The sequence below is a fragment of the Monodon monoceros genome, unplaced genomic scaffold (genome assembly GCF_005190385.1).
Source record: "Monodon monoceros isolate NGI ecotype Baffin Bay Population unplaced genomic scaffold, NGI_Narwhal_1 Super_Scaffold_4, whole genome shotgun sequence".
NCBI lineage: Eukaryota > Metazoa > Chordata > Mammalia > Artiodactyla > Monodontidae > Monodon > Monodon monoceros.
This window is the reverse complement of record NW_021703781.1, coordinates 47,677,906-47,696,022: the sequence shown is the minus strand read 5'-3', so window position 1 is coordinate 47,696,022 and position 18,117 is coordinate 47,677,906. Positions and strand designations below refer to the sequence as shown.

The window sequence follows — 18,117 nt, the reverse complement described above, 5'->3', positions numbered from 1 at the left end:
AAAATGACATCTTGTTACACATCTGCAAAACAGTATTAAAAGCCCTTGCCTACTGAGGCATCTATGAGGATAAATCCTAAAGCATTGTTTCTAGAATAAGAATATTCTCCTAACACAATTTTAATGCCTCAGAAACACTTTGTGTTCTTTAATCTGCGGTCGCACCTGATGTCTGAGAGTCAAAAACCTCCAGAAGGCTTCAGAAGCAGTGGTTGTCAGATGTAATCCCATTGGCACCACGGTTCCTCTGGCACCACATTATCTGGTTTACTATATGCCAGGCACTGTGTAAGTGTTTTACACATCTTAATTCATTTGTTCTTCCCTAGAACCCTATCAGAGAGATAGATAGGTTTATTATTTCCATTTTATAAATTATTTTCACTTGATAATTGTGGCATGGGCAGATTAGGTAACCTGCCCAAGGAAACACAACTATTGAACAGTAAACTCAAACCCAGGTAGTCTGGCTCCAAAGCACAGTTCTTAACCACTCACTGGACTAAAGGCTGTGTGTGGTCTGGGTGAATTGATCTTGTACCGTCCCCTGTGAAAACTCACCTTAGTCTTCCACCCAGCTACCTTCTTCTTCCATCCATCACCCATGACATTCTCTCCTACTTTCTCATAATCTCCTCTCTTCTTCCATTAAGCATAGAAAATGCGGGAAAAAAGGGCCAAATTAATGGTTTTGGAGGGGAATACTTAAGATCTGAAGTTGTCTATCGATGGCCAATGAAATGTCATACTTAGTTCATTTCTAGGTGGCCTTGATGGTGGTATAACGTTCATTTGGTGGAATATCTGTGTGATCATGCAGCCATTGGCTATACATTGTTTTGTACTGAAAAATAATGCTAGAAGTTAGTTATATTTGGTGTCAACAACACATATCTTTTGAAGGTGTATGTATTAGCAATTTTCCTAAGCACCAGTTTAAGAGACAGTGTAACAAAGAGAGTAGTTTACATTTATATTGTGGTTTTAAAACTTGTGGTTTTAATTCATTGCCTAATGTTCAAAAAATGAACTGAAGCCTGGCTGATTATATAACTTTAATATTTGAAAAAAATTTATCCAGAAATTAACAACGTAATACAATACACATTTGTACAAAAAAGAGGGACTGTTAAAACTTCTGATCATACAGACAAAAATATGATTAATTAAGGAAAGATTAAAAAAGGACAGGACATTTTGTAAATACTGATAAATACTGTGCAATGCTTTAATTTACTGTGGCAGATACAAAAATCAAGAATTCATTAACAGATTATATATAAAAAAAAGCAACTATATGAATTTTCTAGCTGTTTAAATTAACGAAATGTAACAGTAGTGGCTCTTTTAAAAAATGAGGTATTAATTACACTGTAAACCAAAACCAGAGCATAAATAAATAAAGGCAATGTGCAATTCAGTGATAAATGATTATAAATTTCAACAACAGACAACAAAAATTTTCCAGTTATTCATGGACTCTGTCATTTAAAAATTTGGCTTGCTTGTGTACTTCTTATTTAAAAATGACATAGCTATTGATATACAAAGCACATCATTAAACATGCAGACCAAACCAACACAATTTTTCCGTCTCTACCAAATAAAAACTTTGTTTACATTTTATTTAAAACACTTAAATCTGGTTTCTTACGCATGATTCTTTTGTGCTTATTAGTTAGTAGTAACCTATGTTAAACATCTTACTTTCTAGTTCAAGCAGTGTAAGAGAGAAGCAGTTTTATTTGCATATGGATTAAAAACAGAGCAAACAAAACAAAACCAACATGCCTTTAAATCTTAGGTGTTCCAAAAATTGTAAGAAGAAAAATCCTTTAAATAGTATGTCCAAGTGGAAAAGCGGAGTCACTTCTGTCTCTAGAGAACAGTAAACTAACTAACTCCTTTTCCTCTAAGATTCACAAGTTGGCTTCAGAAAAGCAGAACAAGCTGATTAGTTCCTCCACCCTAAAAGAATTCTGCTGGTGGGGTGTAGGAAGCATAGCAGTAAGACAGTAGTGTAACTCAGAAAAAATTTTGGGAAAGTATTATTTGCATGTGAACCATGTGCTGGTACTAAGTGCTGGCTTCATTATTATTGCAAATATATATTCAGAGTTTTCTGAAGGAAAGCTATCCAAGTATAATAGAGAATTCTTGATTTGGAAATATCTATAACATGCTAATAAAACTGCTTCATTTGCTGTAAATTAAAGAGAAAACCATTTACTGTCTGACTTAAAAAATGCAGTTTCCTTTTACATGCTACTTTATTAAGAAACTCCAAAAAGGGTACTTTTGAATTCGCTATATTCAGAATCCAGTGGAAAACAAACATGTCGGCCAAAATGTTGAACTTTATTTTTACACCAAGCTACGTCATTTGGACACAAATATTATTGTATTCACTTTTGTCAAATATCTTATCCTACTTTTTTCCAAAAATTAGTGTTTCAGTACAACTGGTGATCAAAAAATATTAGAAATAAGTCTTGTACATCAATCAAAGTATATATAAAAACAGTTCTCTTTTTTTGTGCTTGTAATTGACTTAATTTATCAGTGACTAGTCAGTTCTACTTCCTTTCTATATAATATTCTGACCCTTAAGAAGAAATGATTATACAAATATTACAGAGTGCTCAAAGTAACTAGCTTACTGCGCATATGCATGCAGACTAACAATAGGTAAAAGAATATAACCTTGAATCCAATTAGTCTGAAAATAGTTACACTCTTGTACAATCATCTTTATTGATTTGTAAAAGCTGTATACACATCTAAAACCCTGAATTTACTTTGTAAAAATAAATCTTTAGCAATAAATGGCACTATCAAAATCCCATTATTCTCAGGCTATTATGTAGTTATTTACACGCTTTTCAGCAATGGTTGAAAAGAATCTTAGAGGACCAAAGCCAGTATATCAAAAAACCCTGTAAATTGCATTTGCAATTATACTGTTGTTTAACCGCTATATGAAAATATGGCTACATGCCTTACATTAATGATAATGTAGCTATCTGTGTTGCTACTGTGTGCTAGCAGCGCACAAGGTGCCACTGGTCTCCACTCTGTCATCTGTGCGTTCTTTACTGCACGATGCTTTCCAAGTGGAACACCTGTGACAACTACTTATGGAGAATGATAAAGTGCTATAAAAAAGAGGGACTGGACCCACACCTGTCTCTGCCATCTGGTCTTTTTCTCACTCAAGCAGTGTTGTGTTTTTAGAAAACCATGCCTCTACTGAACATACTTCATATTTGATTTAAAAAAAATCAGTATTTTAAAGTTGGTGAGCTTTGTCAAGGTGTTTTGAGACAAAAACATGAAAAGGTTAAAGGCACAGTAAGAGGGAAGTGAATGCTACATATAAAATATATTTCAAGTCTTCTAGGTTACTCAAGTCCAAAACCTTCTGAATTTGAAATTCCAATAATCAATTTCTGTTTCAGGTCCTTTTTGCTCTTGTAGGGGGGAAGGCAAAGTTGATTGAAGCAGGTGTGGGCCACAGGCAACCTAGAGAAAAAAAATTTTTTTAAAGATACCAAGTCCTAAAACAAACACAGAATGACTGGTAAGCAACTTTCAAAGTACCTGGATACACACATTCAAATCTATTTTACTATAATGAGATGACTCATCCACTCCTTTACTGAACAAATACTTTTGGAGTACCTGCTATGCATTAGGCACCATTCTAGACACTGGGGCTGGGTTTACCAACAAGACAATGTCCCTGCTCTCACAAAACTTATATTCTATAGGCATTATTTTTGGAGTCAGACAAATCTGAATTTGAATACCATCTCCTGCACTTTCTGGCTGGGAGACCTTGTTCAAGCGGCTTCATGTCTCCAAATCTCAGTTGCCTCATCACCATCATAAGGCAAACTATTTGAATGGGTGGGAAGATGAAAAGAGCTATCTACATAAAACACCCAGCAGAATAGTAGATAATATAACTGTTACTACTGTTTTAGTCTTGACTGTCAAAAAATAATAAAGAGAACATTTCTGGGACACTTGATACCCATGCTTCTCATGTTGCTGCCCTCAAGGTACAAGCAACATTCATCCTCTGAGTCTTTTTGTTCAGCTCTCCCAACCCTCTACCCGATGACACTGTTATCTTTATTCAAAATTCCTACAGATTTCTTAGACCCTTTTCCTCAGTCTTTAGGAACTCCACAGCATCAGAACAGCTGTCGGTGGTGGCGGTGAGAAAGGAAAGGACAGATTTCAGTTCTAATTTATGAAAGGAAGAACTGACAAAGCTCAGGGAATATATGGGGCAGGAGAAAAAAATGATTATAAGCAAAGTAGTGTCTACTCAAATTAGCTTTAGAAATTACAAGGAGATTGGGAAAATAAGTAAGTAGATTAGCATTAACCCATCAACACTATAGAAAATAATTTAAAGCCATGATCGGCATCACTTTCATATGCAAAGAGCACTAGATAAAGAAAACAAGACTAGCACTAGAGGTATTCCAGCACAAGAACTAATTATAACAGCCAAAAAACTCACCTTAGTATTTTAAATAAAAAACACCTTTAAGTAAAAATGAAGGTTAGATAATCTACTATGAAAAGCAAGCTAGATTCTGGAAGCAACTACAAAGCAGTTGACTTATCAAAGTAAAAAGTTGATGCACAGGAATTATTATCAGTTTGTACTGGTAGTTCTCAAAATTCATACAGAACCTTAAGCCATAGTCTCTCTTATTTCAAAGCCATGCTTACTCCCAAGATTTTTCTATGAAAACAACTTCAGAATCAAAGAATCCTCTAATTCCAAACACATTATTATTAGCCAAACCTACAGATTAAAAAAATTACAATTTGGAAATTTACCAGTTAGTAGAAGTTTCATTCTTTGAGATTTTAAAGTTCAAATCAGCCATTCCTCCTACAGGTACTCTGTCACTTCCTGTGGTAAAATGTAGCAACTTTTTTTGAAGATCAAGAGGAAATCCAAGCACAACATCCCAAAAGTATCTAGAGAACACCAAAGGATATTTATATAAAATGTCTTGACAAAAATCCTGAAGATCAGAATAAAGTAATATAAAGTAAACTCTAGGGAAACAACTTCCCTTAAAGGTACATAATACCCTTAATGTGAAATGGAGGAATGACAGGCTTCTGATATAAATTAGATTTTTGACTAACATCATTATAAAAATGGTCCAACAGTAGAGAGTACAAAAGCCATTTTTCTCCTATATAATTTTCCTTATTTTTCAACACAGTGCTATTAAAAGGCTATTTATAAGCATGGCATCCCTGCAATTCTAGAACCAAAGTAATTAAAAAAAAAAAGTCAGATCTCTATACTTTTGTAGAAACTTACTTATATTACTTTCTCCTAAGGGGACTGCTAAGTGATTTCATATTTAATATTCTCACATTATTTTCAAGAGAGAAAATAAAGCAGTGTGGGCTGTACAGTATTTCAGCTGACTTCACTTGATTCAAAGATTGTTAAGTTATGCAAATAAACGAAGCACACTCTCTTTCATTCTCTCTTCAGCACCCTCACTCTCAGAAGTAAAAAAAGCTCACCGTATAGTCAGGTCGGTTTTCGCATAGCCATCATACTGAGTACTTCTCTGCAGGGCGTGCATATCCAGTTCAGGACTTCCACACACCAGAATTTCAACCTCTTCTGGACGAAGCAGCTGCCAATAATTATTTATCAAAAATGATAAGAAAAAGTGATGATTAAAAAAAGTGAAATTGGAACTATTTTCACTGAACCAAATAACAAAAGTCATGACGTTCTTATAGTAAATCAAACCATTTTTGCTAAAGAAAAATCTCCATTTATATTTTTCCTACTAAGGTAAGGTATTTTTGCTTCTGAAAGTTTATAAATCTTGTCAAACTGTTAGGTTCCCCCTTTTGCAAATAATAGCAATTAGCAGTTTGCTAGAAAAACAAGCAGATGACTAAGCATAAATCCAAATTACAACTCTTCCCTGAAACTCATCCTGAAACTCTTTCAGCTATCAGTACTCTAGCATCTATTGACATGCCTGGTTCCAACATCCATAAAGCCTCCTGTGTATACTGTAGAGTTGAGTAGTAGGTTAGTCTGTCTTGTGTTGTTCACTTGTTTTTTTTTCACTTACATAGGTTGTCTCCCACCTAAAGAGATTACAATTTAAAAACAGAGACCTGCTATGCTATTTATTTATTTTCCCTCCCTCCACACCCATAACTACAGTGCGTCACAGACAAAACTCAATTCGAAATCAACAGGTGCTCCGTTTCCAAAGGTACTTTCAATAAACATGTGACAAAGATCACTCTAAAACAAGCTCTCTCCTACGCAAAATAATTCACATTGAAGACCTTGCTCCCAACCCCCCCTTATAAAACTGCATGGAGGTGCAAATGGCTTGATGGAGTGTGCCCAGGGGAGCAGCAGTGAAGAGAAAACTACGCTTTTATCTTACGACATTTCCGACATAGTGTTCTCAACAGCAACTGACCCATGCTCACAAGGCTAAGAAAAAGTCAAACCAACTGGAGTCCACCATGACTCTGGTGACAAACTACATCCTGTGGGTAAAAGGCAACTCAAGAGTTGCTGGGGGGACCCCTGAAGAGGCAGGAAGCAGTTATAAACCTGTTCCTTAAACAGTAAGAAGGTGTGGCTTTTGCCCTGGAGCTCACTGTTGACTATTTTCTGTGCTTTGCCCCTCAGTATTAAAGACCTGGAGCCCTTGGGATCTCTTCATCCACTCTGCTTGAGGAAATTTTTTAAAGCCTTAAAAGCCATAGTATAAGACATAGTGTAAGGTGGAGTGGGGTGGGGAGGGAATGGAGTTGACTGGTCTTTTTTCCCTGTAGAAAATTAAGGCTGAAATGAGAGAACTATTTTTATTTCTAGCTCTGACTTTAAAAACTAGAATACTGACTAGGGACTCTATTGTGAAGTGCCTGGCATGAGTCTTCCCCACGCGGCACCCTATAAGCAAGTGAAACAAGACTAAGCACAAAGGAAAAGAAAAGAAGAAAAGAGTCTTCACAGGCTGGTAGCCGAAGAGGAAGCCAGAGAGTTTCCAAGGACATGTTGCTGCTGGCTTTGAAATGGAGGGGAGCATGTGAGAGAATCGGAGAGAGCTGGGAGTCACCCCATCCAAGTCTTCAAGGAAATGGGAATTTTAGTCCACAACCACAAGGGACTGAATTCTGCCATTAATCTAGATGAGCTTGGAGGTTTGTATCCAGGCTGTGAGAGAAGAGGACAATACAAGTTGATGATCAATGATTTGTCTATAGACTTCAAGCCATATCTGTGGAACTCTTTATATATATATATATATTTTTTTTTTTTTTTTGCGGTACACGGGCCTCTCACTGTTGTGGCCTCTCCCATTGCGGAGCACAGGCTCCGGATGCGCAGGCTCAGCAGCCATGGCCCACAGGCCTAGCCGCTCCGCGGCATGTGGAATCTTCCCGGACCGGGGCACGAACCTGCGTCCCCTGCATTGGCAGGTGGACTCTCAACCACTGCGCCACCAGGGAAACCCTGTGGAACTCTTTATAACCATGCGGCTGACAGGGTCTTGGTGCTCCGGTCGGGTATCAGGTCTGAGTCTCTGAGGTGGAAGAGCTGAGCTCAGGACACTGGTCCACCAGAGACCTCCTGGCTCCACACAATATCAAATGGCAAAAGCTCTCCCAGAGATCTCCATCTCAACGCTAAGACCCAGCTCCACTCAATGACCAGCAAGCTACAGTGCTGGACACCCTATGCCAAACAACTAGCAAGACAGGAGCACAACCCCACCCATTAGCAGAGAGGCTGCCTAAAATCATAATAAAGTCACAGACACCCCAAAACACACCACCAGACGTGGTCCTGCCCACCAGAAAGAAGATCCAGCCTCAACCACCCGAACACAGGCACCAGTTCCCTCCACCAGGAAGCCTACACAACCCACTGAACCAACCTCAGCCACTGGGGGCAGACACCAAAAACAATGGGAACTACGAATGTGCAGACTGCGAAAAGGAGACGCCAAACACAGGAAGTTACGCAAAATGAGAAGACAGAGAAATACACAGCAGATGAAGGAGAAAGTTAAAAACCCACCAGAAGAGGGTTTAAATGAAGAGGAAATAGGCAGACTACCTGAAAAAGAATTCAGAGTAATGATAGTAAAGATGATCCAAAATCTTGGAAACAGAATGGAGAAAATACAAGAAGTGTTTAACAAGGAACTAGAAGAACTAAAAAGCAAACAAACAATGATGAACAACACAATAAGTGAAATTACAAATTCTCTAGAAGGAAGCAACAGGAGAATAACTGAGGCAGAAGAATGGATAAGTGACCTGGAAGATAAAATAGTGGAAATAACTACTGCAGAGCAGAATAAAGAAAAAAGAATGAAAAGAATTGAGGATGGTCTCAGAGACCTCTGGGACAACATTAAATGCACCAACATTTGAATTACAGGGGCCCCAGAAGAAGAAGAGAAAAAGAAAGGATCTGAGAAACTATTTGAAGAGATTATAGGTGAAAACTTCCCTAACACGGGAAAGGAAATAGTCAATCAAATCCAGGAAGCGCAAAAAGTCCCAACAGGATAAATCCAAGGAGAAACATGCCAAGACACATATTAATCAAACTAACAAAAATTAAATACAAAGAAAAAATATTAAGAGAAGCAAGGGAAAAGCAACAAATAACATACAAGGGAATCCCAATAAGGTTAACAGCTGATCTTTCAGCAGAAACTCTGCAAGCCAGAAGGGAGTGGCAGGACATATTTAAAGTGATGAAAGGGAAAAACCTACAACCAAGATTACTCTACCCAGCAAGGATCTCATTCAGATTTGACAGAGAAATTAAAAGCTTTACAGACAAGTAGAAGCTAAGAGAATTCAGCACCACCAAACCAGCTCAACAACAAATGATAAAGGAACTTCTCTAAGTGGGAAACACAAGAGAAGGAAAAGACCTACAATAACAAACCCAAAACAAATAAGAAAATGGTAATAGGTACATATATATCGATAATTACCTTAACTGTAAATGGATTAAATGCTCCAACCAAAAGACATAGACTGGCTGAATGGATACAAAAACAAGACCTGTATATATGTTGTCTACAAGAGACCCACTTCACACCTAGGGACACATACAGACTAAAGTGAGGGGCTGGAAAAAGATATTCCATGCAAATGGAAATCAAATGAAAGCTGGAGTAGCAATTTTCATATCAGACAAAATAGACATTAAAATAAAGACTATTACAAGAGACGAAGAAGGACACTACATAACGATCAAGGGATGAATCCAAGGAGAAGATATAACACTTGTAAATATTTATGCACCCAACATAGGAGCACCTCAATACATAAGGCAAATGTTAACAGCCATAAAAGGGAAATCAACAGTAACACAATAATAGTAGGGAACTTTAACACCCCACTTTCACAATGGACAGATCATCCAAAATGAAAATAAATAAGGAAACACAAGCTTTAAATGATACATTAAACAAGATGGACTTAATTGATATAGTACATTCCATCCAAAAACAAGAGAATACACTTTCTTCTCAAGTGCTCATGGAACATTCTCCAGGATAGATCATATCTTGGGTCACAAATCAAGCTTTGGTAAATTTAAGAAAATTGAAATAGTATCAAGTATCTTTTCCAACCACAATGCTATCTATATCAATTACAGGAAAAAAACTGTAAAAAATACAAACACATGGAGGCTAAACAATACACTACTAAATAACCAAGAGATCACTGAAGAAATCAAGGAGGAAATACAAAAATACCTAGAACCAAATGACAATGAAAACACGATGACCCCAAACATATGGGATGCAGCAAAAGCAGTTCTAAGAGGGAAGTTTATAGCAATACAATCCTACGTCAAGAAATAAGAAACATCTCAAATAAACAACCTAACCTTACACCAAAGCAATTAGAGAAACAAGAACAAAAAACCCCCAAAGTTAGCAGAAGGAAACAAATCATAAACGTCAGATCAGAAATAAATGAAAAAGAAATGAAGGAAATGATAGCAAAGATCAATAAAACTAAAAGCTGGTTCTTTGAGAAGATAAACAAAATTGATAAACCATTAGCCAGACTCATCAAGAAAAAAGGGGAGAAGACTCAAATCAATAGAATTAGAAATGAAAAAGGAGAAGTAACAACTGACACTGCAGAAATAAAAGGATCATGAGAGATTACTACAAGCAAATATATGCCAATAAAATGGACAAACTGGAAGAAATGGACAAATTCTTAGAAAAGCACAACCTTCCGAGACTGAACAAGGAAGAAATAGAAAATATAAACAGACCAATCACAAGCACTGAAATTGAAACTGTGACTAAAAATCTTCCAACAAACAAAAGCCCAGGACCAGATGGCTTCACAGGCGAATTCTATCAAACATTTAGAGAAGAGCTAACACCTATCCCTCTCAAACTCTTCCATAGTACGGCAGAGGGAGGAACACTCCCAAACTCATACTACAAGGCCACCAACACCCTGATACCAAAACTAAACAAAGATATCACAAAAAAAGAAAACTACAGGCCAATATCACTGATGAACATAGATGCAAAAATCCTCAACAAAATACTAGCAAACAGAATCCAACAGCACATTGATAGGATCATACACCATGATCAAGTGGTGTTTATTCCAGGAATGCAAGGATTCCTCAATATATGCAAATCAAACAATGTGATAAACCGTATTAACAAACCGAAGGACAAAAACCATATGATCATCTCAATAGATGCGGAAAAAGCTTTCAACAAAATTCAACACCTCTTTTTTTTTTTTTTACATTGCAAAATACTTCATGCATTGATTTATTTGAACAGCTTTACGGAGATAAAATGCACATACTTTAGAAGGCATCCATTAAGTGTACATTTTAATGGTTTCAGTATATTTGCAGATACACACAATTATCACCACAATTTGTGACGATTTTTGTTACTTCAAAAAGAAACTCCTCTGCCCTTTAGCTATCATTGCTAATCTTCTTATCCTCCTCCAATCCCCCAGCCTAGAAAACCACTACTCTACTTTCTATTTCCATATTCTGCTCTTTCATATTAAAAGAATTATACATGGCCTCTTGAAGGACTTCATTCACTCAGCATAATTTCTTCAAGAGACAACTATGTGTGAATATTTCCTTTGTTTTATGTCAGAATAATATTCTACTGATTGGATAAAACATGTTGTTTATCTATTCATCTGTTAATGGACATTTGGATGTTTCTCCCTTTTGCTTACTATGAATCACATTATTATAAAATTCATGTATAAGTTTTCATCAAACATGTGGTTTCATTTACTTGAGCGTGTACCTAGGTGGGATTGATGGGTCATATGATAATTCTAGGTTTAATATTTGAGGATCTCCCAGAGCTTTATCCAGAGCAGCTTTGCCATTTTATCTTCATTCCACCCCATATGAGAGATCAAATTTCTCCGTGTATCCTCGATAAAACTTATTGCCTCACTTTTTGATTTTAGTCATCCTAATTGTTGTCAAGTGGAATCTCACTGTGGTTTTGATTTCCATCTCCTTGGTGACTAATGATATCCAGAACCTTTTCATATGCCCTTGAATATTTGTGTATTTTACTTGGAAAAATGTGTATTCAGATCCTTTGTCATATTTAAATCAACATCTCTTTATGATAAAAACCCTCCAGAAAGTAGGCATAGAGGGAACTTACCTCAACATACTAAAGGCCATACATGACAAACCCACAGCCAACATCGTTCTCAATGGTGAAAAACTGAAACCATTTCCACTAAGATCAGGAACAAGACAAGGTTGCCCACTCTCACCACTATTATTCAACATAGTTTTGGAAGTTTTAGCCACAGCAATCAGGGAAGAAAAAGAAATAAAAGGAACCCAAATCGGAAAAGAAGATGTAAAACTGTCACTGTTTGCAGATGACATGATACTATACATAGAGAATCCTAAAGATGCTACCAGAAAACTACTAGAGCTAATCAATGAATTTGGTAAAGTAGCAGGATACAAAATTAATGCACAGAAGTCTCTTGCATTCCTATACACTAATGATGAAAAAGTCTGAAAGAGAAATTAAGGAAACACTCCCATTTACCATTGCAACAAAAAGAATAAAATACCTAGGAATAAACCTACCTAAGGACACAAAAGACCTGTATGAAGAAAACTATAAGACACTGATGAAAGAAATTAAAGATGATACAAACAGATGGAGAGATGGAGAGATGGAGACATGTTCCTCCATGTTCTTGGATTGGAAGAATCAACATTGTGAAAATGACTATATCCCCCAAAGCAATCTACAGATTCAGTGGAATCCCTATCAAACTACCAATGGCATTTTTTCCAAAGTAGAACAAAAAATTTCACAGTTTGTATGGAAACACAAAAGACCCCGAATAGCCAAAGTAATCTTGAGAAAGAAAAATGGAGCTGGAGGAATCAGGCTCCCTGACTTCAGACTATACTACAAAGCCACAGTAATCAAGACAGTATGGTACTGGCACAAAAACAGAAACATAGATCAATGGACCAGGATAGAAAGACCAGAGATACACCCACGCACATATGGTTGCCTTATCTTTGATAAAGGAGGGAAGAATATATCATGGCAAAAAGACAGCCTCTTCAATAAGTCGTGCTGGGAAAACTGGACAGCTACATGTAAAAGAATGAAATTAGAACACTCTCTAACACCATACACAAAAATAAACTCAAAATGGATTAAAGGACTTCCCTGGTGGCGCAGTGGTTGAGAGTCCGCCTGCCAATGCAGGGGACACGGGTTCGTGCCCCGGTGTGGGAAGATCCCACATGGCACGGAGCGGCTGGGCCCGTGAGCCATGGCTGCTGAGCCTGCGCGTCTGGAGCCTGTGCTCCCCAACAGGAGAGGCCACAACAGTGAGAGGCCCGCGTACCACAAAAAAAAAAAAAAAAAAAAGCATTAAAGACGTAAATGTAAGGCCAGAAACTATCAAACTCTTACAGGAAAACACAGACAGAACACTCTATGACATAAATCACAGCAAGATCCTTTTTGAGCCAGCTCCTACAGAAACGGAAACAAAAACAAAAATAAACAATTGGGACCTAATGAAACTTCAAAGCTTTTGCACAGCAAAGGAAACCATAAACAAGACCAAAAGACAACTCTCAGAATGGGAGAAAATATTTGCAAATGAAGCAACTGACAAAGGATTAATCTCCAAAATATACAAGCAGCTCATGCAGCTCAATACCAAAAAAACAAACAACCCAATCCAAAAATGGGCAGGAGAACTAAATAGACATTTCTCCCAAGAAGATATACAGATTGCCAACAAACACATGAAAGGATGCTGAACATCACTAAGCATTAGAGAAATGCAAATCAAAATTACAGTGAAGTATCACCTCACACCAGTCAGAATGGCCATCATCAAAAAATCTACAAACAATAAATGCTGGAGAGGGTGTGGAGAAAATGGAACCCTCTTGCACTGTTGGTGTGAATGTAAATTGATACAGCCACTATGGAGAACAGTATGGAGGTTCCTTAAAAAACTACAAATAGAACTACCATATGACCCAGGAATCCCACTACTGGGCATATACCCTGAGAAAACCGTAATTCAAAAAGAGTCATTTACCACAATGTTCATTGCAGCTCTATTTACAATAGTTAGGACATGGAAGCAACCTAAGTGTCCATCGACAGATGAATGGATAAAGAAGATGTGGCACATATATACAATGGAATGTTACTCAGCCATAAAAAGAAACGAAATTGTTATTTGTAGTGAGGTGGATGGACCTACAGACTGTCATACAGAGTGAAGTAAGTCAGAAAGAGAAAAACAAATACCGTATGCTAACACATATATATATGGAATCTAAAAAAAGAAAAAAAATGGTTCTGAAGAACCTAGAGGCAGAGCAGGAATAAAGACGCAGACGTAGAGAATGGACTCGAGGACGTGGGGAGGGGGAAGGGTAAACTGGGACAAAGTGGGAGTGTGGCGTGGACATATATACACTACCAAACGTAAAATAGATAGCTAGTGGGAAGCAGCGGCATAGCACAGGATCAGCTCGTTGCTTTGTGACCACCTAGAGGGGTGGGATAGGGAGGGAGGGAGGGAGACGCAAGAGGGAGGAGATATGGGGATATATGTATATGTGTAGCTGATTCACTTTGTTATAAAGCAAAAACTAACACAGCTTTGTAAAGTAATTATACTCCAATAAAGATGTTAAAAAAAACTTTATTATTTTCCTCTAGACAAAAAAAAACCTAGAAATCTTTTTTTTTAATTTTAAAAGCCTATCTACTAAAATATTTAAGGAATTATTTGTCAATATCATACTATTACAAAACCTAACTGAAAGCATGAAGTTTTAAACTCACCATTAGGGCATTTGAAGCACACACACTATGAAATCCATAATAAAATGCAGCAAACTGCTTATAGATGGATTTGTTGAGAAGAAAGTCAATATAAAGCTGTACATATTCTGGAAAACAATTTTATATCTGTTAAGTAGTAAAAGTAAATGGCAAATACTAATGCGCTTTAATTATAAATCGTGTTTTAACTTACCTTTCCTATTTTGATTGGTAACTGCAATTTTATCACCACCTGGCTTTAAATTATAGGACTTAATTATTCCGAATTCTTCTTGAAACACCTGATGGGAGATTCCAACACAGCGTATTTATTGGTATGGCTGATATATTAACAGACTTCAGTGAACAGGTTTGTAAAATTTAAAAAGAAAACTTTTCCCCCCTCTTCTAAATATACAAACTACAGAATGGCTAGGCTTTTGTGATATTTGTATTAAGAATAGAGTCGTGGAAGCATTTTGGGGTAAAAAAGTAGGGACTTAACCCTCTTGAATACAGTTAAATACTTTACTGATGTTAACAAAATTTGCGTGGGCATTTAGGGAAGCACTCAGGTCTTTGGAGCCATGTGGATTACTATAATTCCCACCTCCTGATTATTGTCAGGGGAGTGGAAGTGAGAGAGTTTTGGTCTGGTCGACTAGCTTCTGCTTCTAACTTCTTGCACTGAAGCGACAGAAGGGGCTTGTTGTTAGAAGCTGAAAAGCTCTGAGAAAGTAACTGAGTCAAGGACATAGGCCAGGTGCCTGGCAGAGTGCCCTCACCCTTGCTGATGTTCTTTAAGCACTTTCCTTGACTGCTCACCTATATGTGTCTGCTTCTTTATCTCTACTTTATCAGGTTAAGATCCTTTAAGATAGGGGGTGGTATGTACTGATCAGTCCTTGTTCATCTTTTCTAATGGTGGGTGTATGGTAACAAAGGGTATTTTTCACATATAAAATACCTGGTTAACGGAAAGCTATTTGCCCTTAAGGATACCTGAAATGTTGAATAGAAATCTTCTTCAACATTGCCTTCATATGACAGGAGTTCACTTAATCCATGGGCCAACTCCTATAAAGAGAAATCTGTTATCTGTGTTTTTAAATCAAATAGTACTACCCAAAATAGTTAAGCAGATCTACTACAGTTCAGTTACATGTGAGATAGAGTAGATAAATGCAGACTTTGAAATAATGATAATATTTGATATATTTTTTTCCAGGGCACAAAATGCTGGTTAATGATTTCTACCATGTAAAAGGCTTGGAAAAATTTATTGGAAAAGGTCACATAAAGGAACATACCCAATTATACCCACAGAGGCATAATTCTGGGGTCTATTCTTATTCAGTGAGCTAAGAGCACAGTTTCCATCATAATTCACTGCTATCTGTAACATCACTGTTTATGAATTTGCAGTACTTCTCACTTTCAGTTTATATTCTTAAAAAACTCTGTTAATGTTTTAGGATTCATCTTTTAGACATAAAAATACACAGTTCATACATGTTAAGTGGTTTTTACATTTCAGTTATGGTGCCTTCCTCTCCCAAGAACAACTTGAGAACACTGGAGGAAATATTTTCCTACATTGTAACTCATGATTTCCCTGAACAGAGATTGAAAAATCGAAAAACTAAGCCAGTATTTTTCAAAATTTCAGGTTTTATGAAAAAAAGTTTTAATTTATTTTAAATATTAGTAGAAAATATAAGGAACAGCATGATTAGAATGATCTTACACACTTTACATATTAAAATTTCCATTCCATTAAAATAAGAAAATTTTAAACAAAGCTAGGCTGGCATAGGTTCCGATATGATTTTCATCATTTGTTTCAATTATTAATAAAATTATGGATGCTGAAAATTATAATTGGGAGATTTGCAGTTTTTTAAACAATTCAAGGGACTAGTAGATGAATCTAATGGAAAGTATTTACCATCTTCTTTCAAAGATTAAATTTTTAATGATAAAATACAAAGTCAATTAGGTAGTAAAATTATATACTCAGATCTGCTTTATTCAGGACTGTAGCGCCTTTTATTCCCAGCCTTTGTATTTTCAAAACCCAATTTCTGTTGATTTGTTGTTGTTGTTTATCTGTTCTTAGACTCTTAACTGTAATACGTTCTCTCTAAAATATTAATTACCCATATAGTTCAACATCTTTATAATTTTGTAAATGTAAAATTAAGAGTGTGTGAAGATACAGACTACTGGTTTTACACACTGTTTGAATACCCTGGTATTATTTAATAGAGCATATTTGAGAGTGACTTAAGCAAAATGAAAAGAGCTATTGCAGTTCCTGATTCAAGGTTACACTTAGCCTCTCCTCCATTCTCAACTAAAACCCTCAAGGGTAATTTTCACAAGGCTGTGTGGGGAAGATTTGTTGCTGCTGCTGGACAGTTCTGATGCTTTGAGTCATGGATCCGTCTCTATAAAACCAATGGAGTTTTCATTAACATGGTCATCGAAAAGCACTGGCCTATTAACACTGTATTTATTGAAGGCTCCACCATTGAATATTTTGCTTACTTTCTGTATTTTTTGTCCTTATTCACAGATACTGTGCTTAAATTAAGAAATGTATCACTATAGGTTTCTCTTTGCTTTCCTGTTTACTCTTCTTAAAACACATAGTGTACAAATACAAACGGTAAACAAAGTACTGAATAAAAAAGCACTTAAAACTCTTTTATCGATATATTTTACCATATATGAAATGGGAATTAGGTGTTAATTTTTAATAGATGCCATTAATAAATCGATAATCCATTTTTAAATTAAAAAAAAATTCCCCACATTCCACTACCCTAACATGGCTGTTTTCTTGCTTCCTTTCAATCTTTATTCATGCATGCATAGAGACTCAGTTTTTTCTACAGTTGATCTCATAGCATATGCACAATCTTGATTCACTATTAAAGAGGCAATATAAGAACATGAAATTAACTCAGTATCACCTTCAGCTCCATAATATAAAACAACGTATTGGTATAGTCATTCATAAAATGTCCATTATTATTAACTAAAAACACCTGGATCTAAATGAGTCAAATTCAAATAGCTTTAATCATAAAATTAGACAATTTATTGGTAAAAACCAATAATAAAGTTAGGAAATTTATTGGTAAAAGATCTGACAAAAACTGCATATATGGGACTAAAAAATCACAGAAATCTAAATGAGAAGGTAGCTCATCCGTTAGTATATATATATATATATTATATATACTAACTAGTATATATATCAGTGTATGGATATAACAGTAACTCCCACTGTTACACAAATAAGGAAATTAATTGAATCGTCCAGGGCTCATAGGTAGTGTGTGGCCAAAATACAAGACTATAAAGGGCAAATCTTTCAGTTTCTTAAGTAGTCTGCTCTATACCTTTTGCAATTTTTTCCAACTACTGAGTCTTATAAAAACATAGATTTAGGCTCTTAATCTGAAAGAATCCAAACCAACTTCCAAAAATGTATCTGATATCACATGAAGAATGGTTTTCTAATCAGTCACATGTTCTGGAGAGGTTTCTCAACTTTGATAGGAAGGTTCCAACCCTACACCAAACTCCTTTGACCATCCAGACACAGAGATATTTAAACAGGCCCTTAATCCACATCCAGGTACTTACTAAGAATATTATGGGGAATTCTCTGCTGACCAAT

General features: G+C 36.3%; 1 protein-coding gene across 2 annotated transcripts in view; it reads right to left on the bottom strand.

Annotated features, from left to right (window-relative positions):
- Window positions 1–987: 987 nt before the first annotated feature.
- HECTD2 (HECT domain E3 ubiquitin protein ligase 2) overlaps window positions 988–18,117 on the bottom strand; it is a 79,516-nt gene continuing 62,386 nt past the window's right edge. The window contains exons 16-21 of one of the 2 annotated variants that reach the window (XM_029245702.1): window positions 15,429–15,503; window positions 14,641–14,728; window positions 14,448–14,554; window positions 5,572–5,687; window positions 4,861–5,004; window positions 988–3,522 (exon numbers count right to left, since the gene is read on the bottom strand). In XM_029245702.1, the coding sequence (XP_029101535.1) occupies window positions 3,402–3,522; window positions 4,861–5,004; window positions 5,572–5,687; window positions 14,448–14,554; window positions 14,641–14,728; window positions 15,429–15,503 (651 nt within the window). In that variant the 3' untranslated portion in view covers window positions 988–3,401. The remainder of the gene's footprint in view (window positions 3,523–4,860; window positions 5,005–5,571; window positions 5,688–14,447; window positions 14,555–14,640; window positions 14,729–15,428; window positions 15,504–18,117) is intronic. The other variant, XM_029245703.1, reaches the window with a different exon arrangement.